This window comes from Emydura macquarii, unplaced genomic scaffold (assembly GCF_026122565.2).
Source record: "Emydura macquarii macquarii isolate MOO-44397 ecotype Brisbane River unplaced genomic scaffold, CSIRO-AGI_Emac_v2 contig_378, whole genome shotgun sequence".
Classification (NCBI taxonomy): Eukaryota; Metazoa; Chordata; order Testudines; family Chelidae; genus Emydura; species Emydura macquarii.
Window position 1 is genome coordinate 1,009,487 of NW_027130515.1, and position 23,850 is coordinate 1,033,336.

The 23,850-nt window shown below is 67.3% G+C and overlaps 1 protein-coding gene across 3 annotated transcripts in view; it reads right to left on the reverse strand.

Moving 5' to 3' along the window:
* Positions 1-23,850, reverse strand: part of UNC5A (unc-5 netrin receptor A) — a 54,699-nt gene that overhangs the window by 20,533 nt on the left and 10,316 nt on the right. Inside the window, exons 2-14 of one of the 3 annotated variants that reach the window (XR_010917511.1) lie at positions 11,564-11,785; positions 9,686-9,829; positions 9,198-9,301; positions 6,394-6,574; positions 5,986-6,153; positions 5,018-5,182; positions 3,522-3,710; positions 2,979-3,278; positions 2,794-2,881; positions 2,479-2,647; positions 1,963-2,196; positions 842-990; positions 390-518 (exon numbers count right to left, since the gene is read on the reverse strand). Coding sequence is in view for 2 of the 3 variants with exons in the window: in XM_067535345.1 (XP_067391446.1) it covers positions 1,963-2,196; positions 2,479-2,647; positions 2,794-2,881; positions 2,979-3,278; positions 3,522-3,710; positions 5,018-5,182; positions 5,986-6,153; positions 6,394-6,574; positions 9,198-9,301; positions 9,686-9,829; positions 11,564-11,785 (1,964 nt within the window). In the remaining variant the exon portion in view is untranslated. Of the gene's footprint in view, positions 1-389; positions 519-841; positions 991-1,962; positions 2,197-2,478; positions 2,648-2,793; positions 2,882-2,978; positions 3,279-3,521; positions 3,711-5,017; positions 5,183-5,985; positions 6,154-6,393; positions 6,575-9,197; positions 9,302-9,685; positions 9,830-11,563; positions 11,786-23,850 lie in introns of those variants that run through there. The other 2 variants (XM_067535345.1, XM_067535351.1) reach the window with 2 other exon arrangements.

The window sequence follows — 23,850 nt, forward strand, 5'->3', positions numbered from 1 at the left end:
GAAGGCACTGGGGCCCACCAGGGCCGGGGAGCCGACCTCACTGTCAGGGACCAGCCAGTCCGAGAACCTGGTGTCCTAGGAGCCCAGCAGGAAAGGGGTGAGCCCGGGGCCGGGCGTGGGGCCGGGGCAGCTCCCCGGCTGCTGTCACTTCTGCCAGCCCCTGGCTCCTGGTGCACGCGGGGAGCGGCTGCTTCAGACCGTGTGCCCGGGACGGGGCGATCCGCTGGGAGCCAGGCGCTCGGTGGCACGGCGGAGAACCACGGTCCCTGCCCCTGGCCCCGGACAGGCGGCTCCCCCGGTGCACGCCCGCCCTCAGCCCCTCCCGCCCCGGCGGTGCCGGCCCCGCCGCTCACCTTGGCGATGTTGAAGTTGACGTTGAAGCTCTGCCCGTCGCCCTCCACCTGCCAGACCCAGAGCTTGCAGGCCAGCTGGCAGGTGCCGGGGCTGAGACGCTCCAGCGTGAAGGTGCAGGGCAGGGAGGCCTGCAGCCCGCTCCAGAGCTGGTAGAAGGGGATCTCCTGCGCGGGCGGAGGGAAGCAGAGGGTCACGCCCGCCGCCCGTGGGCCACGGCAAGGCCAGGCCGGAGCGGCTCTGGGGCTGCGCCGGTCCCAGGGGACAGGGCAGGAATCCCGCTGGGCAGTGCTCGGCCCCAGCCTCCCGGCCAGCACCAGGGAGTGGCTGCACCAAGGCTGGGCCACCAGCCGGGACCCGCCCTGGCCTAGCGCGGGGGCCGGGCAGTGGGCGCGGGGCAGGAGGGGGCAGAGAAGAGCCGTGTCCCAAGCCCCGGTGACTGCTCTGCCGTGGGGGCGGCCCCTCCTGCTGCGGCCCACGGAGCACCCACCTGGTAGCTGGCGAGCAGTTTGCTCTTCCAGAGCGAGCTGGGCATGTCGTGGATGGAGAGGCGCAGGTTGTGGTAGGTGTCCTTGAAGTGGAGGACCCGGGGGGCTCCGATCAGCTGCCCCCCAGCTGCTTCTCCTGCTGCATCACCTCCTGCAGGGAGATGGGCACTCAGCACCCGCAGCCGGGGCCGCCCTGCGCCAGCCCCCACTCGGCATGGGTCCCGGCTGTGCAGCGAGTAACCCGCGCCCCTCGGGGCCCTGCTCGCTGACCCCACGGCTCTGAGCCGCCCTGGCTGCATGGTGCGGGGGGGAGCCATGGGCTGGGTTGCCAGGCAGGTGTCGGGGCTGCGGGCCCCATGCTGACCCACAGCGGGGGTGGGGCTGGCATCTCCCAGTCCCCGAGGCCAGGGGCGGGCCATGGAGAAATCAAGACCCCGAGACTGACAGTCCCCAGGCCAGTGGGGAGAGGCCAACACGCCAGGTCAGCCTGATTGATGGGGCGCACCGGCCAATGAGGGAGCCAAGAGCCTGGGTCCCATCCTGCCTGGGCAGAGCTAAGGAGAGCAGAGCCGGAGCCGGAGCCGGAGGGGCTGCCCAGGGAGCAGCTGTGCTGGGGGAGCCGGGCTGGAGCCGGGCAGAGCTGGCAATGGCCCGTTTCATGGCCTCACCTGTTGCAAAGAGTTACTGCGAGTTGTTTATCAACAATCCCGGCACGTTCATGAATCTGACCCTCGGCCCTGCCCAAAGTGACCCCGGCAAGGTTGGGGGTCGAGCCCCCCAGGGATCCTGGGCCCAGCCTGTCGGGGTTATAGGGACCCTGCCACACAGGAGTGCGGAAGGGGGGCCCTCGAGGCAGGCAGGCCCCTGGGTACCGGGTGGGGGAGCGAGGACTCAGATCCTGTCGCTAGCCAACGCCACCGGGGCCGTGCGTGAGCCAGGAACGCTCCCCACAACGGCGGGACCGTCCCCCGCTGACACGGGGCTCGGCTCAGCCCATCCAGTGCCAGCCGCTGGGCGCTGACGCCCGGCCCTGCTGCCCTGTCAGTGCCCAGAAGGGAGAGAGCTGGGCACTGGGGCAGACGGGAGGCAGGTCCTGGGTGGGGGGCACACGGGGCGGGGGTACCTTGAGCGCGTCCGGGGTGTCGCGGAGGCAGTACACGCGGATGCTGTACTCCAGAGAGCTGCAGGAGGCTGGTGCAAAGAGCAGGAGCTTGAGGCGCTTGGCGGCCGCCATGCTGAGCGACTCCCCCACCAGGGCGAAGCGCCCCAGCTGCTCCGTGAAGACGTAGACGGCCTGGGCCTCCAGCTGGCAGTAATAGAGCCCCGAGGCCGGCTCCTCCCCGACCTGCAGCACGTCCTGCGGCAGAGAACCCAGAGCTGGGCACGCGCCCGCCCGGCCGGCCGGGAACGCAGCCGTGCCCCCGCCTGAGACAATTACCCTGGGACCAGGCTGAGCTGTGCCCTGCCTGCCACCAAGAGCCAGTGCCCAGGGATGCACCTCCAGCCAGGCCCTGAGCAGGGATGCACATCCAGCCAGGCCACCTGGCTGGGCTCTTTCCCTGTGAGTGCCTCTGGGCTCCTCTCTGCACCCCCCACATCAGCCCCCCATCGTGGGGCCCAGCCTGGCCTGGGCACTCACCTCCCAGGTGCCCTCACACGACTGCTTCTTCAGGCGCATGCTCCAGTGGGCGGCGCTGGCCTCCGCGCAATGGCCCACGGCCAGGATGGCAGGGCGCGTGAGCAGCACGCCCGGCGGCCCGCAGCTCACGACGGGGCTCAGCAGGGTCTGGCAGCCGGCTAGGGGCAACCTCCACGGGGAGAGGAGAGAGGGGGGGAGACGGGTGAGCAGGGCCGGGCGAGACGGGGGCGTCCCCGGGACGAGGGGCTCGGTGCCGGCCCCCCGCAGGGATCTCAGCGCCCGTCCCCGCGGCCCCGGTCCCCGCAGCGCACGTACCTGACTTCCTCCTGCTTGTGCAGCGCCAGGTACACCTCGTAGATCTTGCCCCGCGGGATGGCGTCGGGCGGGATGAGCAAGCTGATCCCTGCAGCGGGGCGGAGGGGGCGGGTCAGCGGGCCCGGCCCTGATCCGGCACCGCCCACGGCCCGTTCAGGCCCCCCCCCACCCCGCACCGGCCGTACCTGTGTTGGGGATCAGGAGGCGCCCCCCCAGGAAGTTGAAGGTGCCGTAGGCCATGTTGGCGGCGCCCCGCGGCAGGGAGCGGAAGCAGCTCTGGGCGGCGAAGCGTGAGACGAAGTCCGTGCCCTCGGCGGCCGGCGAGCTGTGGTGCAGGGTGTGGCGCCCGGCGCCCAGCGGGCTTAGCAGGTGCCCGTTGCTGAGCTGGAACTTGCCGGGGCCGTCCTGGCGCGAGCACAGGGCGCCCTGGTAGGTCATGGTGGCGGTGCTGAGGTCGGGCTGGATGGTGAGCAGCTGGGAGTTCCCTGTGAGCGGGCAGAGGGTGAGCCGGGCAGGGAAGCGCTGCAGGGAAGGGCAGAGAGCCCCAGCCCCCAGCGACAGGTAGGGCTCGCCCCGGCCCCGGCGAACGGTTATGGGGCCCGTGCACGTCTCTCCGCCCTTCCCTGCCCCTCTGGCCCGGCTCTGTCCCAGCAGCGAGCGGGATCAGCTCCCCGAATCCTGTGCCCCAGCGGGGACCGGCCGGGAGCTGCCCCCGACGCAGCACGCACCTGCCTTGGCCGGCTTGCTGCTGACGGGCTGGAAGCCGGCGCTGAGGATGGAGGAGTTGGCCGCGTCGGGGTCCAGGCCCTCCTTCTTGCGGCAGCACACCAGGGCCACCCCGAGCACCAGCAGCACCAGGCAGACGGCCACGGCCACCAGCCCCACGTACAGCGCCACGTCCTCGGGGCCGGCGGCAGCTGGGGGGAGAATCGCGCTGAGCCCGGCTCTGCGGCAGCCAGTGCCCCGGGCTCTGGGGCTGCAGCGCCCCCCACGGGAGGGGACGGGCCGGCTCCTGGGGAGGTCGGGGCTCAGCTCGGGGGGCGGGGAGTCCCTGGGCCTGAGACCTTCTGTGCTCCCCAGCGGGCCCCACTCCGCCCCCGGCCCTGCGCCCCTGACCTGCCGGCAGCCTGGGGGCGTCTGCACGGGGAGCGCGGTTGGGGTCGGGCGCGGGGGGTCATGCGTGTTCGTGCCAGGGCAGCGCGCACCAGGCTGCCAGTGCGCACGTGCGTGTGCGCGTACCTGTCCTGGCTCTGCACGTCCCACCCGCTGCCCGGGGACGTGCGAACGTCTAATTTGAGGTCAGAGGCAAAGCTAACGAGCTGCGCGCTGACCCCCCGCGCCTGGGGCTGCCTGTGCAGAGCCCCCCACCCGCCACATGCCCACAGCACATCCTGGCCCCCCCCGGGCTCTGAGCAGCCAGGATCAGGGACACGCCGGGGATCCTCGCCCTAGACACGGGCCGGGCTGCAGGGAAGGGCGTGGGGCAGCCGCGGGGTGAGCCAGGGGCTCCTGCTGGGCGCCATCGCTGTAGCCGCACTGGAGAGGCTGGCGCAGATGCTGCCTGATGAGCCGGGGCAGGCCCAGCCCCACTGGCCGGCCTGGCAGCTGGCCCGTGCCACCTCCCAGGCCGTGGCACCAGGCAGCGAGGGGAGGGGGGGGGGGGCCACAGCTGCTCTTCTAGTCCCCACGGCGGGCAGTTGAGCTCCCACCCAGAAACCCCACTCGCCACAGAGCCGCCTGCCCCACTGCCCTGGCCCCCATCCCCTGCCCGCAGCCTGGGCTGGCTGGGGGGCCACATGCCCTGATCTGCCTGGCCACGGCAGGGATGGGACCCAAGCGGCTCCTCGGCCTCCTAATGAACCACTCCAGCTGCTTCCTGCAGGCGCCAAGGGGAAGATGAGACAGCCCCCCAAGCAGGGGGCCCCCCAGCAGGCAGCACAAGTCAGAGGCAGCGCCTGAGCAGAGACACGGGGGGCTGAGGAGCGGGGTCTAGGGGGCACAGCACAGGCCTGGGAGCCAGGATGCCTGGTTCTAGCCCCAACCGCCCCAGACTCAGGCTGTGCCCGGGTGGATGGGCCGGCTGGTGGCTCCGTGCAGTGGGGGGCAGGGGGTGAGCCAGCCCGGGGGCTCCCTGCAGCGGGGGGAGGGGCTGAACCGGCCCAGGGGCTCCCTGCAGCGGGGGCCAGCGCTGCAGACGGGCAGGGCCCGGCGGGCAGACACTCACTGTGGCTGCAGAGCTGGCTGGTGCAGTTGTGGGTCTCCAGCTCGGCGCCCTGGCACTCCTGGCCCCCGTTGCGCGGCGCCGGCTCTGAACACTCGCGGCTCCGCCAGTGGGTGCAGTCCAGCGCGCACAGCGACCACCGGCTCCAGCCTGACCAGCCGCCGTCCACTGTGCAGAGGGACGGGTCCTCAGACAGAGCTCTGCCCCACTGCCCCCCCACTGTCCTCTCTGTGACCCCCGAGACCCCCACTGTGCCACCCCCTTCTGTGACCCCCGAGACACCCCACTGCCCCATGCTCTCCCCGACACACACTCCAGCTGCACTTCCCCTAATGAGCCCCAACCGGCCCCCCACCCCCCGTCCCCCGCACCTCCCCTCAGCATGCACAGACCCCGGAACAGCCCCCAGGGGCAGGCCAGAGGGCCCCCACCCTAGCAAGGAGGCGCTGGGAATCCCACCCTCCATGGCTCCTTGCCCGGGTTTCTCAGGGGGCAGCTACCACTGACATGGGGTGGAACAAACACGGACACGTGGGGGGTGGAGGTGACACAGCCAGGAGGGGAGGGGCTGGGCACAGAGCGGGGGGCTCCCCGGAGAAGGCCCCTGCTGCTCTCAGCCTGCGACCCGGGTGCAGGGAAAGGGCGGCTTCCCTCCAGATTCACCACACGACAGAGCATGGCTGTCAGGCGCCGCTCGGGAAAGGCTCAGGGCTGGGCTAGCAGGGGCTGCGGGTTGGGAGTGAGGGGCAGGGCTGTGGGGCGAGGGGGCACAGGGCTGGCATAGCAGGGGGCTGAGGTTGGGAGTGAGGGGCACTGGCAGAGCTGTGGGGGGAGGCTGCCCCACTCCCCTGGATCCGTGCCCCACATTTTCCGAGCACTGCTCTTCTCTGGCGTGAGCGGGGGCTGCCGCGTGCGTGTGCCGGGGGCTGGCAGACAGCGCGCAGAGCGAGGGGCGCGGGCCGGGCGGGTACCTGGGCACAGGGTGGTGCAGGCGTTTTTCTGCACGTTCTGGCCCTCACAGAACGTTCCCCCGTTGAGGGGCGCCGGGTTGGTGCAGCTCCGGCTCCGCTTCTGCCAGCCCCGTCCACAGCTGGTGCTGCAGGCCGACCACTCTGCCCACGTCGACCAGCCGCCGTTCACTGGGGTGGGAAAGGCAGAGAGTCAGCGCGAGGCCGGGGCCCGGCCCTCCTGCCCCACGGCTGGGCTCCCTCCGGCTGCGGGGCCGGGAGCGACGGGCTGGGGAAGGCGGCGCCCGGGGCTGCCCTGCTCTGGGGGGGGCGCGTCGGGGCTGCAAGGGGGTGTCTGGGGTCAGGAGAGAGACAGGGAGACACGGGGGGGACACAGGCGGGAGGGGTCACGCTTCGCGGGGTCTCCCTTACCGTACACGGTGACGGCCGCCGAGGCGCTGCGCCGGCGAGCCACCACGTTCTTGGCCACGCAGGTGTAGTTGGCCGTGTCGGCCAGGCGCGCCCGCTGCACCACCAGGCTGTGCCCCGGCGTCACGTACACGTTGGCGTCCAGCGCCGGGTCCACCAGCTCCTCGTCACGCAGCCATTCCACCTGGGGGCAGCGGGGGTCACGCGGGCTCCCGGCAGGTACCCACGGCCCTGCCCCTACTGCCCAGCCCACACCTGCTCGTCTGCGCCCTCCGCTGGCTGGCGGGCCGTGCCCCAGATCCCCTGCCCCTGGCCCCACACCAGGAGTTTACTTCCTGCTCACACTCATGCCGGCAAAACGTCTGTTTTCACGTCCCTGAGCCACAAAAGCTTTGCCGGGGTAAGTGCGAGTGTGGACAAGGCCTCAGGCTTGTGTCTCACATGGGCCTTCTCACAAACAGCTGGGGACACGGGCACATGGGGTCAGTGCTGGTCTGGGTCTGTCCAGTGTCGCCCCCAGTGATTTCGACAGTGGTAGAGAGCGCACTGCAGCGTGTGTGGCTGCTATCACGCGTGGAGGGGCTGCACGTGCTCCGGGGCCCAGGAGTACCATCCAGAATGATCTGCAGAAAGGGTCTGACGTGAACAGGATGAATTCACTGGGGACCAATGCGCAGGGCTGCACTGGGGAAGGCACCACCTGGCAATGAGTCCTGGGAAGGAGCCGTGCGGGAAGGGCGCTGGGGTCATGTGGCTCACCAGCTAAATGAGTTAACAGTGTCACACTCACGCACAGAGCAGCCCGCGTTGTGGGGTGCGGGAGTGTCACGCGGGCTGGCTGGAGTGGGGGGTGTTTAGTATATTGGGTGACATCCATGGCAGAATCATAATGATCCATGTGGGCTAGGCCATGTCAGGTACTGTTCGGAAGGTTATACTGTGCTAAGTAAGATAATAATACTTGTGTTCATGTGTGATATGTGACATGGAAGTTATAGATGTATTGGAGATGTCTGTGTTTCAAATTGTGCTGCCTGGGCAACACCCCAGCTAGGAAGGCTGCAGAACAATGGCCTGCATAATGGCCCATTAAGGCATTCCCAGGTGCAAGGGGCCCTGAGGGAGAGGCCAGCATCACCACTGAGTCACCAGAACCTGCTGACGTGACTCTGGACTCCATGGCAGGCAGCCTACCTGATGAAGCATCAGGACTGTCCCATGTGACTACGGACCCCAGGCACACCAGAGGAGTCACCAGGATTGGCCCATGTGATTCCGGACTCCATTTTGGGTCTTGTGACTGTCCACAGGCCACATGGCCGGGGGAGGGGGTTTATAAGATAAAACCACAGGATCCATTTGGTCTATGATCCTGTCCAGCTGCAGACACACACCGACCTCTGGATCTATTCATCTTGCAACTGAACCGAAGGACTTAGACCCATCCAGGTACTGGGTGTGAACCAGAGGGAACTATACAAGCCTGCAAATCCACATTTCTTCCAGAAACCTGATGTAAATGGACTTTTAATCATTTGTATATCTGTGATTTACTTTAACCCTTTAACATTTCTCTCGTGGTTTATTTCTTTCTTTGTACAATAAACCTTTAGTTTAGACACTAAAGGGTTGGCTGCCAGCGTGGTATTTTAGGTAAGATCCGAACTTACATTGCTCTGGTGCTGTGGCTGACCCCTTGGGGTCAGAGGGAACCTTTGTAGTAAAGAGCAGAGAGTTTAAGTAACTGGTCTCTTTACCGGACCCAGTGGCTAATTGGGAGCCAGGAACTGGAATGCAGTGAAGGGTGCTGTGTGCATTTGTGGACTGGCTTCTTGATATCCAGTGTGGGGTAATCAGAAGCAGTTCGTGGCTGGTTGGGAAGCCGGGATTCAGTGTCACCCACCAGCTCTCCTTTTGCAGCCTGCCCTGACCTTGGCATTATCAGTTGGCTACCCTGGGCACGGGTCGTATCACACGGGGTGTGAGCAGGAGTGTGTGAGCAGGACACAAGAAGTCATTCTTCCGCTCCCCGCCCTGCCAGCTAGGCCTCAGCTGGAGTGTTGTGTCCAGCGCTGGGCGTCGGGAAAGATGTGGACAAAGGGGAGGAAGGCCAGATTAGAGCAACAAAAACGATGAAAGGTCTAGAAACCGTGACCTCGGAGACAGGACGGAGAGACCTGGTCTGTTTAGTGTGGGGAAGAGCAGACCGAGGGGGACATGATACCAGTCTGCAAGTACAGAACAGGTGGTTACAGGGAGGAGGGAGACAAACTGCTCTCGTTAACCCGAGGAGAGGACAAGAGGCAAAGGGCTACCCTGCAGCCAGGGCGGCTCAGGCCGGACACTAGGAAAAGCTTGCACGCCGTCAGGGCAGTTAAATTGCCCCGGGGAGGCCGTGGACTCTCTGTCCCTGCGGAGCTGTCAGAGCAGATTGGACAGACCCTGTCAGGGATGATCTAGGTAACGCTCAGTCCTGCCTGCACGCAGGAGCTGGACCAGACGACCCTGCGGGGTCCCTTCCAGTCCTACGAGTCTGCGATGGTTTGCGTGCGCCCGGCTCGCTCTGTGCCCGTGACCCGTCTCCCCACAGGTCCCCACTCCAGCAGTGCTCAGGTCACCTGCACACTAGGTCCGTGCTGTTCCTCCTGGTGACCGATACAGCCGTTACACAGAGCGGGGCCAGGTCCCGACGCGCGGGACCCCGCTGGAAACCCTTGCGCGCGGCCGATTCCCGTTACAGTCACAGGGGCAGGCCTGTCCTTTGCCAGCTTTCCACCCACGGCACGCGGGCTCGCTCTGGTACTCACCTCGGCCGGGGGGACCCCCTCTGGCGGGCGGCACGGCAGCATGATCCCCTGCTCGATGGAGACCTCCTTGGCCGTCGGCTCCTCCTCAAAGTTCTTCCGCAGGTCTGGAAAACACAGGGCGAGTGAGAGCTGAGCGGGCAGCTCCTGCCCCACGCCCCCAGCCCCGCGACTCGGAGCCCCTGGCACGGAACATGTCGGTGTCCCGCCAGCCTGGCCCTACACGGACCTCCCCCTCCTTGCATGGAGGCTGGCATGGACCCCGGAAACCCAGCCTCAACTCGGCTCGGCGCTGCCAAACAGACGCTGGCACGGCTCCCAAGATACCCGCACGAGGGCAGCCCAGAGTCCGCTCGGAAGGGCTCATCCCGCATTTCCAGCCAGGGAGATCCATGCCCCTCGCCCACTGGGAGCAGCAGCTGCGGGGCCAGCGGAGGGCCGGCGGGCAGGGAGTGGCGAGGGGCGCAGGGGCGGTCGTGCCCGGCACTCACAGGCAATGCGCACGTAGGCCTTCTGGCTCTTGGTGGTTCCCGAGGAGCTCCAGGCGACGCACTGGCACCAGAACTCCTCCAGCCCGAAGAGCCGCTCCACCTGCTGCCGGGAGATATCGATCCGGACGTCCATCAGGGGCAGCCCTGGGGAGAGCGCAGTGCGTCAGGGATGCGCCGCGGGGCAGAGGCACGGCACTCGTGGCCGGGGAGGAGGGGTGACATGCTGGGAGGGCGCGGTCCCTGCCCCACAAGGGCCTCCCCTTCCAAGGCAGCTCGGCCCCGGGGCTCCCTGTGGGTGCACGGAGCTGCCACCCCTCCGGCTGCAGCGGGGAGAGCCTGTGCCGTGCGCCGGGCAATGCATTGGGGGAGGCAGCGGCTCTGCAGCAGGGCCGTGGGGTGGCGAGAGAAGGAACTGGGGCTAGCGGGATCAGGCAGGATCTGGGTTTTGCAGCGCAGCGGCAGGTGCCGCCTGGCCCAGCTCTCAGCTTCCCCCCTCGCCGCCAGCGACCCGAAGGAGGGACCAGTTCAGCAGCTGCTGGGCGCGGGATCGACCCCTGAGCCTCAGCCCTGCCCCGCGGCTCATGGCCGAGCTGATCACGCAGCAAGCAGGAGCTTGGAACAGGCCCAGCCCGCCACAGGCACGAGCAGTGCAGGGAACACGCCACGGCTGCAGAGAACCCAGGGCTGCCGGTGCAGGGAGCCCAGTGCACGGGCAGGGCGGAGAAGCCAGTGCTTGTGCAAGAGGTGCAGAGCGTGGCGTGCAGAACACAGCGCACACCACGGTGGTACCCAGCCTCTGCACGGAGTCAGACTGGCCATGTTAAGAGAGCACAATGGGATGGCTGCGCCCCTGCTCTGCGTGTGAGTGTGAGTGTGAGAGAAGCAGGACTTTCCCACCCGGGGCTAGCCAGCCACCCCCTGGACCCGGCAGGAGGAGGGGATGGGGCGGATGGGAGCTCTCGGGAGGCCCCTCCAAACCCCGTGGTTTGCACGCGAGGGACGCTCCACCCGCCCTGGCCCCAACCGGCCCAGACGTCTGAGCCGCTGGGAGCTGCTGGCGTCTGAGCAAACGCCTGGACGGGAACGGGCGTGCAGCCTCACAGACCCGGCTCAGGGCATGGCCCGGCACCCTGCGCAGCTTCAGGCGTTGCTGGAGTACCGGGGCCAGGCTGAAGGGCGGGGCTGGGATACGTGAGCTGGGGCCCAGCCGGCTGCATGGCACAGCCCAGCCCAGCCCTCCGCCCGCGGGGACCCACGTGCTCTCCAGGCCCAGCCCCCCTTGTGCACAGGCTGTGGGCTGCTCGGATCGTGATGGGGCTGCCTGGGGCGCCGTGGCTGGGGCGGGGTCTTTGCTCCCCAAGGCAGCTCGGAGGGAAGCAGCCCGGCTGGGCTCCGGGAGAGGCCCCAGCAGGTCAAAGAGACCCTCTGACTCGCTGCCCCACGGACAGCCCCGCTCACTCCACCGCCCCTGCATGCCCGGACCCAGCGCCCAGCAGCCACTCCCTGCTGGCCTGGCAGAGCTGCTGCCTTCAGCCGGGGGGTGCAGCGATGGGGGGCAGAGTCGACCCGCCTGCGTCGTCCGCCAGGCCTGGGCAGCGTCAGGCCAATGAGCCCCATTGCAAGCTCTGTGCCAGCCCCCTCGGGGTGCGGCACCGGGGGCTGCTCCCAGCACCACGGGATGGGCGCTGTCACCGGCCTGGGCTCAGCCAGCAAACGCGGGATCCAGCCCTGTCAGCTCCAGGGCTCCACCCGCTGCCTTCCCCGGGATTCACTGGGACGGGGCAGGGAGGGGCCCAGCCGAGCCGCGCTCCCAGCCCAGCCGCCTGCAGGTGCCCCTCACGACATGGCGGGACCACGCCCCGGCTGCGCTGCCCTTACCGGTGCCCGTGTCCGTGCTGTGCTGTGTGACGTGCTCGCCCTGGTGCACCCACTCCCCGTTGCACTTGAAGTAGATCTGGGTGGCGGGCATCGCCCTGCAGGCCAGGCTCACGGGCTTGTTCTTGACGATGTAGACATCCTGGGGCTCCAGCAGGAAGTGGGGCAGCAGGTCCAAGGCGGCCCCTGGCATGGGGTTGGCCACAGTGGCAGTCTGCTGAGCACCTGGCAAGAGGAGAAGGGAGGCTCAGAGCCCGGCAGGCCATGGAGACCGAGTGGGGGCCGTGCGCCGTGCTGCTGCCCGTGGGTACCCCCGGGGAGAGCCCAGCCAGCCCCAGCTCTGCAGCCCAGCGCGTGGCGTCCCGGCTCCGGGGGTCACCTGGGCCAGCCGTGCACAGCCAGGCCATGGGCCCAGCCCACACGAACGGCCAGGCTCCATTTCAAAACGGTCAGTGGCGGAGACGCCCCCGGGACATTGTTCCAGGCTCGTTACCCTCCCTGTTCAAAGGTGGGACGGCTGCTTTCCGGGCACAAGCTGCCTAGGCGCAGCCTCCCCCTGCTAGACCGAAGGGTCCCCCATTCAGTGTGTCCCGTAGGTACTCCCAGCCGGGGTCGCTCCCCACCCTCCCTTCGGAGCGAGGCAGGCTGTCACTGTACGGCACGTTTCGAACCCTTTACCCCAGCTCGTGGCTCTGGAATTGAGCAGCACCCGCCTCGCCTTGTGAACCCGGGATCCCGCAGCAGCGCCAGGTACAGAGGGGGACACCCTCTGCTCCCCCCACGGCAGCAGGGCCCGGGGGCCTGAGGGAAGCGATTTGCCTCCACCCGAAAAGCAAGGCATGGGCCCGGGATCCCTGGGGGATGAGGGAGTCGTGCCGAGAGCCGGACAGTGGAGCTGGGCTCCATCACGTGGGCTGAGAAGGGGGGAGGGGGGATCCAGCAGCCACGTCCACCCCACCCACCACCTGGCTGCCTCTGCTCCAGCCAGGCCCCCCCCAGCCAGGCCCCGCACCAGTGCCCCCCCCCCCGCTGGCGGAAAGAGTTAATAAAATGGGCCCTAACTAAGCATTTGATTAACAAACGATCAAACAGCAATTGTGGCGCTGCACGAGCTGTAATTGCTGCTGCTAATTGGCTGGTTAGGATTTAATCAGCAATTACATGGAAGGGGAGTAATTAAGTACCACCTCGCATGTTGTCCAGATCCCACACTCAGCCCGGAGCCAGCCCCCCAGCCCCACCAGCCCCTGGGTTCTCCCTCGTTAGCTGCAGTCCATGGGGACCGCACACAGGGACGCGGGGGTGAGGCTCAGTCTAACCGAAAACAAGCAGGACAGATTAGATTCTGGGCTGCAGGGGGGACACGGACAGGCCGTGTGGGGCAGGGTGTGCAGAGATGGGGTGAGGACAGGGCAGGGGTTGCACAGACAGGCTGGGGGGCAGGGCAGGGAGCACAGGCAAGCTGGGGGCAGTGGGGGCACAGATGAGGTGGGGGCAGGGCAAGGGGTGCACAGGTGAGGGGCAGGAAGGGGAGGCTTCCCTGCAGAATCTTTGTGTTTGCCCCTCCTATGGGGGGAGCAGGCCCTGGGGAGGGCTCTGAAGCAGCAGCAAGGGGTCTGGGGCCTGTGCCCCGGAGCTCAGCCGCCCCCTGCCCGGCAGCACTGACGCCCAGCCCCTCTGGCATGCCGCTTGTGGGGCTGGCGTGCTCAGGAGGGCACCGGGCGGGCTTGGCCGTGCCGTCTGGGTGGCGCTGCCCCGTGCTGCTCCAGGCCCTTTGTCAGGGACGGAGCTGCATGGAAACGGGCAGCCTGGGCTCTGTGGCAGGACCCGCACGCCCTGGCCCCGGCCATCGCGCCAGCGGAGGCTGCACCTGGGTTTCTGTTCCCCCTGCATGGGGCACAGCTGCAGCAGCCTGGGCGGGCGGGGAACCGGGTCAGCTGCGGGGCAAGCACTTCTCAGAACCTACCGCGCTGCTCCCGAACCGGCCGGGGGTGGGGGTGGTCACTGCTACCTGGTGGGAAGCCTGTGCTGAGCCTGCCAGCCTGCCCCCCCCCGGGGAGGGGATGGTGCTGGAGCAGAGCCAGCAGCTCCCCACCCCCCCACGTGCGAGCACTGGCCCTGCCACCCGGCTCCGTTCACGTCTGCGCGGCTGAGTCAAGGTGCAGCAGCTAATTTCCATGGGGAGGATGAACGGCAGCCAGGCTGCTCCGTTAACACCCCATCAGCACTTCTACAACGTCGCTGGCAATTAATTCAATTAAACCCCCTGTCTTGGGCATAAAGGCATTTCATATTTCACTGATTTAACAGCCCCAGCCGCAGCCGGGGCCTCCGACACGCGCACACACTTCACACAGGCTGCCGTGCACGTCGGCGCACCAGAAAACACACCCTGCAAAGCACACTACACATGCTAGGCATTAAGCACATCCAGACGCGCCCGCCAGTCTACGCTGGGGAGTTACAGACAGGCACAATCCCCATCGCCAAAAACCGGCTTTTCCTCACGACAGCAAGAAATGCCCCTGCCCCCGCCCGGCTCTGTGCCTGGCACACGAGGTTAATCGGATGGTTGTTCTCCAGGGACCTGACTTTTCCTTTTAAATGAGTTTAGCGGTCTCTGAGTTACATCCACATTGGGCATCGATCCACGTCACACAGACCTGTCTGCAGGAGGCAGCACATGGCGTGGAGTCTCTGCTCAGGAGAAATCCAGGGCTGGAAGAGCAGGGGGGTGCGGGTCAGGACGGGTACCTGCAGATCTGGGGGTGGGGGGGAGCCGGGGCTGGGCTAGCAGGGGGCTGTGGGTCAGGACCGAGGGGCACCGGCAGAGCTGCGTCCTTCTCATACTGATCGACTGTCTCACAACAGCACATGGCTCAGGGAGCCCGGGCAGGTGCTGGAGAAGGTCTTTCCTGTCCCGCAGCAAAGGTTGCAGAAGGGAACGGCTGGCGAGGTAAAGGGTGGAGGGTCTGATTTTGTGGAACCTGCCCCGCCCTCTCTGGGGCTGGTTCGGTCGGGGGCGTGGTCTCTGCAGGACAGACTAGCAGGGGGAGCCAGGAGGATACGGAGACGGAAGAGCTGCGCTGGAGGCTGGTGCAGCCAGGACTAAAACACCTTGGATCTAAACAATTCCCTCCCTCAAAACAGCCAGTTACGGCCCTTCCGTAGGTGTTGTCCTTCGAGTTGGGCTGCTCACGCCCGTTCCACGTCAGGCGTGTGTGCGCCACGTGCACCGGTGCCGAGATCTTCCTCACAGTGGTTTCTGTAGGGCCGGCTCCAGCACCCTTGGCAGCGGCACACGTCTGCGCTGGGATGAGGGCACCGCTGGCCCCCCTCCCTCTCAGTCCCTTCTTGCTGGAGCTCCGACAGAGGGGCAGGCGGGTGTGGCATGGACACGGGCAACGCACCTCCAAGAACGGACGTGACGGAAGGTCAGTAACCTTCGAGTGCTTGCTCCCGTCCACTCAGGTCACAAGCAGCGCTCCTGGACATGGGCCGGGAGCTCACAGACATCCCGACTGATACCCCTCTGCCGAACCCAGCACCGCCCCGGGCCTGTTATGTGGTGGGGCAGTGGGACGCGAAGGTGTGGACGTCACAGCTCTACAGATGTCCTGTGTCGGGACCTGAGCATTCCTGGAACGGGCCATCAGCATAGCCTGAGTGTGACTTTCGCCTGCCTGTCCCGCGCGGGTGCGGGCAGCAATCCAGCAGGGCAGACACGGGCAGACACCGTCAGACCTTTCAGCCATTCCACGACCGCAGGACAAAGCTGCACTGACCCGCAGCAAGGCTTTGTCCTTTCTATGGAGGAGGCCAGGGCTGGCCCGACGACCAAGGGGTGCAGGTGTCTCTCTTCGCCCGAGCGGGGAGGCCTTGAAAAGGCTGGCAGAAGATGTCCTGGTTGACGTGAAGCTGCGATAGCACCGTTGGCAGGAACGCCGGGTGCGGGCGCAGCTGACCTGTATCCTTGTAAAACGCGGCACAGGCAGGTTCCGATGGCAGAGCTCTGATTTCGGAGGCTGGCCTCGCCGACGTAACTGCCACCAGAAAAGCGACAAGAGAAGAGAGCAGGATGCCCTGGGCTCCAAGTGAGACCCAGCGAGTCTGGACAAGACTAGGCTGAGGTGCCATGGGGGAACCGGGTCCCTGACCTGCAGAAAGAGCCTCTCCAAGGCTTTCAGGAGTCTGGCCGGCGTCTCACGAGAAGGCTGATCTCCCAGGGTGTGCGGGTGAAAAGCCGAGATGGTGCTAGGTGCACTCGGATCGACGGCAGCGCCAGGCCTCGACGTTTCACGTGCAGCGCACACTCCAGAACGCAGCGTGACAGCGCCTGGGGCGGGGAGTGGCTTCATTCCACCGCCCAGCAGAAGCATTTCCCTTCGTCAGGTTAAGTCGTCCTAGTGGAGGGTTTTCTGCTTTCCAGGAGGACTTTCTGAACCTGAGCGGAGCCAGGCTGCTCCTCGAGGTGTCACCATGCAGCATCCATGCTGTCAGAGGTCAGGAGGCCCGGTTTGGATGTAACAGCCGGCCGTGGTCCTGAAAAATCAAGTCCGGATGGTCCGGGAGCATCCAAGGGGCTGTCACTGCCAGGTCCAGCAACATGGCGAACCAGCGTTGATGGGGCCATACCGGAGCGATCATTAGGACCCGCGCTTTGTCCCTTTGAGGACTATGTGGATGGGAGGGATCGGTGGGAAAAGCTTCCTGGTCACTGCAGGAGGAACGCATCGGGAAGTGAGCTGTTATCTGTTCCCTGCAAGGGCTCGGAAAAGATGGTTACTTGCCTTGCAACTGCTGTTCTCCGAGAAGTGTTGCTCACGTCCATTCCACTCTAGGTGAGTACACGCCTCCGTGCACGGTTACCGGAACTTTTTCCCCCTTAGCAGATCCTGCAGGGCCGGCTCCGGTGCCCCAGGAGCCCCGCACGCATGCCGTGGTACGTGTGGTGCTGCCGGCCCTGCGCCCCCTCAGTTCCTTCCTGCTGCCAACTCCGGCAGTGGGGCCGGGGCTGGGTTGTGGAATGGGCATGAGCAACACATCTCGAAGAGCAGCAGTTACAAGGTGAGTAACTGTCTTTTCTTCTTCGAGCGCTTGCTCACGTCCATTCCACCGTAGGTGACTCACAAGCAACACCGTGGAGACGGGCCGGAGCCAGGGATGAGCTGCCTGCAGCACCGCTCTGCCGAAGCCCGCGTCGTCCCACGCCTGCTGGACGATGGCGCAGTGGGACGTGAAGGTGTGCAGAGATGATGTCCTGCAGGGGCACTCTGGCTAGGAAGGCTGTGGACGAAGACTGAGCTCTGGTTGAGTGGGCTGTAATTATCCCCGGCAGTGACAGAGCAGAACTTGCTGCAGGAAGTTAGCCACGAGGAGATGCGCTGGGCGGAAACAGGGGAGCCTTTCATCCGGTCAGCCACAGCGACGAAGAGCTGCGTAGATCTCCCCGACCACCGCAGAAGGAAGGCGTCGGAGAGCGACCCGGCCTCCAGACCGCGGAGGGAGCAGAACTGCAGGCATTTCTTGTTCCATGCTGATGTGAACAGATCCGCCTGGGGAGAGCCCCACCGTGGAAAATCAGAGACCACACCTGGCTGCAGTGACCAGTCGTGGCGGTGTCAGACCGAGCCCCGTTCCTCACTCCCCGGAGGTGAGAGGCTCTTATGTGAAAATTGTGCCTCACCGCCAGGTCCCGCAGCCCAAGGGCTGAGGAACGGGCTGCCCCGTCTGTGGATGAAATGCACGGCCGCCGTGCTGTCTGTCAGTACCTGCACCACCTCGCCCGCAATAAAGCAGAGGAACACTCCGCATGCCAGTCCAACAGCCCGTAACTCTCCCATGTTGATGTGCATGTGCCTCTCCTCCCTCGACCAGGCCCCTCGTGTGCCGAGGTTGGTGCTGAGATGGGCCCTCCACCCTAAGTCCGAGGCGTGCGATGCCAGGGTGACCGAGGGGACTAGCTCTTGGAACAGCACACCCCTCAACGCTGCCCGGGGGCTCCACCACCAGCCTAGTGCGGCCAGGATCTGGGGGGGCCTGTGACCACCCAGTCCAGGGAATGTCTGCTCGGGGCATAAACCGAGGCCAGCCGCCCCTGGGGCTATGTCCCCTGCGGGGCTAACTCCATTGAACAGAGCCATGTACACTCAGCTATGGATGAAACCGCTGGTAAGATGCTTGCCGAGGCAAGGACGGTCCAGCACCGTCAGGCAGTGAGGAGGAGCTGAGAGGGAGGGAGGGCTGGCAGCGCCCCTTATAGTGGCACCTACGCACCATTGCCGAGGGTGCTAGAGCCGACCCTGCAGATACCAGTGAGGGGGAAATCTCCGGCCCCGCCGCATGCGGCGCGCACACCCCTGGCATGGAACGCCAGGATCACGCACTCAAACAAGTGTCACAGCCAGGCCGAGAACCCTACAGCCGGGACAGGCTCAGAGACCCCCAGGCCAGACCCCCTGGATAACCTGCCCCACGGTGACTCCTAGGCTCCGCAGAGTTGCTAGAAACACACCCAGCCGGGAGCTACCGTGACGCAGAATCCAGCCCACGCTGCTGGCGACAGAGGAACCGAGCGTAGGCGTCTCTCTCGGCTGGTGCTGGGCGATGCTGGGACCTGGGCCCAGCTCACCACAGAGGCTGGCTTCAGCTGGCCCTGCGCAGGGCACGTCTCAGACAGAGCGGCCAGGGGCTCGGCTTCACCCCCAGAGCCGGGGCAGCGCTGGGCATAGGCAACTCCCCCCCACCCCGCACACAGGGCTCACCCCCCCGCACACCCGTGCAGGGCTCAACCCCCCCCCCCCCCTCACATCCACACCGGGCTCACATTCCTGCACGCAGGGCTCACGGGCACAGGATCGGGGGTGCTGCCCTGCCTGGTGCACGGAGGGACCTGTCCAGCGGGGAAGGCTCCAGTGCCCCCTCGGCAGGCCAGAGTGACCCTACGGCCTGACTCGTCCCACGCAGGGCGCTGGGCTCCACCAGGCAGGGGCTGGCGTGGGGCTGCTGTCGGCAGGGGCTCTGCGCAGGAAGAGATGAATGAACGGGCCAGCGCCCAGCACTCCTGAGACCCCTCAACAACCGCCCGCCCCGGCGCAGGACGTAGGCCCCCTTCGCCCTGGCGGGGCTGTTTCCCTTAGGAGGCGTCAAGGGCCGAGGCTGGCCTGTGCGGGGGGGTGCTGCGCCGCTACCAACGCCACGTGCCCAGTCCCCAGTCCCTGCACGCCGTGGGACCAAACAGCCGGGCCCCCCTCGCCAGCCCCACCTCTGCCTGCAGTGGGCTCTGTGCCCAAAGAGCCCCACCCACGCCGCCTCCCGCGCGGCCAGCCCAGCTCCCGGCCCTCGCCCTGGCAGGCAGGGAGCCCCTCCGGGTGCCGGGGCCTCGAGCGGGCCCCTCCGCCAGCCCCCAGCCGGTTCGACCACAGAAAGGAGCTCGATGGCGACTTCCCGCAGGGCGCCTGGCTCCCGCTGACGTGAGGAGGCCGTGACGGTCTCTGGGGCAGCCAGCAGCACCTTGCTGCACAACAGACACAAACCCCAGGCGCCCCCCAAAATCCCACAGTAACACCTGGCTCTGCCCCCCTGCCACGCCCCTCACCTTCCTCCGGTCCAGAGACGGAGGGGGAAGGCTTAAACAACTCGCACTGGACCCACTTCTGCTGGGGAGAGAGAGAAGCTTCGGAGCCTGTGGGGCCGGTGCCCCCAGCGCGGAGCAGAGACCGCCTCACCTCCGGGCCCACCCCGGCCACAGCAACCCTGCCAACAACCTCTCTTTGCAGCAAGCGACCTCCGGCAGCGCCCGCCTCGGGCTCCCAATCTCCAGGCGCCTCCAGCTGCTGGCACGCTATCCGGAACCGGCACCCCCGCGAACCCCGCCAGTCCACAGCCGGTGCCTGCCGGCCACCCCGCGACCCCGGCTCTGCCCAAGGCAGGCAGCCGCAGGGGCAGGCACAGGCCAGCAGAGCGGGGGCTGCCAAACGCCGGCGGTCCAAAGCAGGGAGGCTAGCGCCCGGCTGGAGGGCTCGGCGCCCCATGCCAGGCCCTGCCCTGCCCTACCCGGGCGATGCTCCCGCCCTGGCGCTGGGCCCCAGCTCTGCTCGGCTCGTCCTCCCAGCTCACCTGCCGCTGAGTTGCCGTGGAAACAGGCGAGATGCTTATGATGTCACCTTGGTGATAGAGCCGAGCCAGGCTCCTGCCAAGCGGCGGAGGAGTGTGGGGAAGGGGCGGGCACCGTGCCCACCGTGGGTCACACCTGCGGGGCTGCCGGCTCTCCGCACCGGGCTCGGGCTGGCAGAGCGGCCTGGTGCAGGCAGCAAAACGGGGAACTGGGGGTGGGAGCTGCTCTCAGCCCCCGCCAGGGCACTGGGCAGGGCTCCCGACGGGTTAACGAGGGTGGCTACAGCCTTAACGAGCCGAGGGGGAGTCAGCACTACCCCCGCCCCACAGCCTGCGCACATGGCCTGGGGCCCGACGGGGCAGGGAGGGACCCGTGCACAGTCTATGCTGATCTGCCCCTGCTCTCATGGGAACGGGCCTCTCCGGACCCGCTGACACGGGCTACCCTCCCCTGCACCGCGCTGCTGCCCCCAGGACCGGCTCCCTTTCTCCTCGCCCACCATGAGCTGTCCCCAGCGTGTGGCTAGCACCCAGCCCCGCACAGCACCGGCAGGCTCACCGGGGAGGGGGGGGGGGGGAACACCTCCCCCACGCCGCACAAGAATCTAATTACCCCTTGGCTCAGGGACCGGGCATCGCCAGCCTAGATCCAGCCAGGACCCCCAGCCCAGACCAGCCCCACTTCCCCTCTCCCAGGGGCTGGGCAACCAGACCTGGTCCCCCCGCCCTGGCAGCCAGCGCGCCCCCCCTGCCGCTCTGCCCTCCTACGGGCCTGCAGCGACGGGTGCTGGAGCCAGCTGGAGCCGGGCTCCCAGCTCATGCCCCCGCCCGCTCCAGCTCTGCCACCCCCACCAGCACCAGCCTCCCCGGCTTTCTGCAGCCGAGTCACCCCATGGCTCACAGCCAGGCTCCGCAGCCACTCCGCCCACCGTGAGACGGGGCAGCCGCTCCCCCCGGCAAGCCCCCATCCCAACGGGCGAGAAGGGGCAGGGGACCGGCTGGGGAACAGGCTGCAGGTTGGGCGACGGGAGATCCCAGCCCCCTCTGCCCGCAGCGCGGTCACGCGTGCTCACAGCCAGGCTGACCAGTGGCTAGCGCCGGCGTGTGGCACTGGGCTTGGTCACGGTCACGGAGCTGGCGCTGCACTGCCTGCATCCATTGCCTGCCCCCACGCCTGGCAGAGCGGCGCTGCCAGCCCAGGGCCCCCCGGAGGGAGAGCAGCTCTCCCCGCCCCTCGGTGCACAGGCCCCCAGCTCGGCTCCCCCTCGGGGGGCTGGCCCCACAGTGACACCTGGGCACAGAGCCGTGGCAGCCTGGCCCCTCTCCCGTCTGCAGCACAGACACACGCTCCTGTGCATGTCCCGGCTGCCTGACCACCCCGGCGCTCCAGTATCTACCTCCTGCCATCACCAGCCAGCGCTCCAGAACCCCCATATCCGCTTGGATGCTCATGAATCACCACAGCGCCTCCCCCGCCAGAGCTCAGGCATCGCCATCCCCTGCCAGCCGTGCCCCCAGCGCCGCTCACACGCTGGGCCCAGCACTCTGCCCTGGGCCGGTGGCCAACATCCTGACCGAGCCGGGAGCAGATCCTGCCTAGCCGCGGCCGGCCAGGGGGCACTGGCCACGAGAGGGGTAAACTTCTGGCACCAGCGCAGCTCCAGGCTCCACCCTGCCCCCAACAGCGAGGCAAACAAGGCTCCTCTGCCCGCCCGGCTGCTCCCCTTGGCACTCCAGGACGCTGGGCGCAGGGTGGGACGAGGGGCAGATTTATCACACTGCTACCACCAGTCCCCCTCCCCTGGGCCAGAGGCACGGGAACCCCAGGCCTGGCCCGGCCCCGCTCCTCCCCGCGGGCGCTCGCCTTGGCAGAGCTCGGGGAGCTGGCCAGGCTGCGGCGTGCGGCACCCAGGAGGCCGGGGGGCTGGCCCTCGTCTGTGCCCCAGGTCACATTCCCAGGCTCCTGCTGCTCTCACGGGGCCTCGCTGATCAGTGGCAGGGCCTGGGAGCCCCTGAGCACAGGCCATGCCCAGCTCCGTGCCCCTGCAGAAGATGGCCTCCCCCCGGGTCACAGCGGCACGAGCAGCCGGCCGCAGGCTATGCCAGCTGCGCCATTCACAGGCACACATCCCCTGGGAGCGGGCATGGCGGCAGCCCCAGCGCTCAGCCACGGCCAGGCAGGCAAAGGCAGCGGGGGCAGCGGGGCAGGCTGCCCGGACCGGGGAGGAGGCCCCCGGCTGGCTGACATGCTACCTGATGGCCCTTCCCCTGCCCACGGGAACCAGGGCCAGCGGCCCCCCAGCCAGCGGCAGGGAGCCGAACCTGGCACCAAGGGAAGGGGCAGGTGGGTGCTGGGAGCACACGTGGCTCCTCGTGTCAGAGCTGGCCAGGGCGCTGCTCCCGCCTGCCTCGCACAGGGCCGGGATGAATCCATTTCCCGATAGGTCACGGCTCTGCCAGGATTGAGGAGCTGGCCGGGCGCTGTCCATGGTGCTGGGGGAAGGAGCCCTGGCAGCTGCCAGCCCCAGGCGGCTCGTTTGTGGAGGCTCCGGCCCCTCCCTGCCAGCGGGAGGTGGGCACCAGCCTGCAGCCGAGGGGAGAGCCTGGCTGGGCCTGGAGCTGGCTGGGCCGTGGGGCTGGGTGGAGGCGGCTGTGCCAGGCGGCGAGCGCAGCATCCTCTGGCCAGGGCTCCAGGGCAGGGCAGAGGCCCAGCGCCCCAGCCCAGCCCGCCCCAGGCTCCACCGGCACCCGCACCATGCGTGGCCCAGCAGCGCCCCCATCCCGCTCAGTGGGGCCCTAGGGCCAGGAGAGCAAAGGGACGAAGGGTGGCCAGAGCGGACAGACGCGCAAGCGGTGAGACAGACAGATGGGGGGAAGGGGCTATGTACAATGAAGCTGCTTCCAGCAAAGAGAACAAGAGACACGGGGGTGGGGGAGGAGAACGGACCGGGCCGATGTCAGCGCGGGGGCCCAGCCGGGGTGATTCTCTCCCCGGCGCAGGGACTGTCGCACACACGGCAGGGGGGAGGCTGCCGCAGGCTCCATGTCCATCGGGGAGTGCCTGTGTGCGTGGGTGAGCTCACACACAGTGCACGTGTCGGTGTGTGTCCCCGGGTGCGTGTTCAGGCTTCTGCAGACAATGCATGTGTGAGTCCATCTGTGTCCAGGCGTATACAGACAGCACGTGTGTGCAGACACTTGCACATTATCCAGAGTGTGCGTTGCACACGTAGGATTGCACAGACAGCAAGTGCACCTTACACAGAGTGCGTGTGCAGGGTTGCACAGACAGCTCGTGCGTGCTACACAGTGTACGGGTGCAGGGTTTATAGATAGCGTGTGTGTGTTACACAGCGTGTGTACATTACACAGTGTGTGCGTGTGCAGGGTTGTACAGATGGGATATGCCCCTTACACAGTGTGTGCGTGCACCACGTGTACAGGGCAGCGCAGACGGCGCGAGCAGGCGCACTACACGGCAGGCCTGAGCGTGCGGGTGCCGGAGGGGAGGTGCAGTCTCCGTGGCGCTGCCCCCCGTGGCACTGAGACGTTGGCAGCGGCTAGGCGCTGGCAATAGCCTGGAACTTCAGCCGGCTCCTGCTCCGCAGCGGCTGTCATGGGAGATCAGCGCCGGCGCCCTGCCCTGCCCAGCCCGCGCCCCTCGGCCTCACAGACCCCGCGGGGCTGCTCCGCCGGGGCAGCTTTTGGAGACGGCTTTTGACGCTCTCTGCCAGCCCGGCTCGTGTCACAGCAGCTCAGCTCCGCAGGGCTGCGGCGAGCCGAGCCGACAGACGGGCCCCCTGGACACGGCTGGCGCTGGGCCGGGGCAGGGAGCCGGCAGGCTGGAAACCACTCACCCACCTGGTGCACGGCTGATCCAGCTACGGGCTCGGCCCCCAGGCAGGGTCAGAATGAGCTGCATCCACCCACCCAGGGCCTCGCCACTGCACCAGAGCTGGTCGCAGGGAGGGACTGGGCCGGGCCCCGCTCAGCCAGATGCCAGGGAGAGCTGGGGGGTCAGGGGAGCAGCTGTGCTGGGAGGGAAGGCTGGAGAGCAGAGTCTAGCTGCAAGCTGCTGATCCAGCCAGGTGTTTCATATTAATAACCAACAAAGCGCACCGGCAGGGCGCATGGGCAGCCACCTCTGGGGCGGAGCGTGGCAGCCGTCCAGCCCT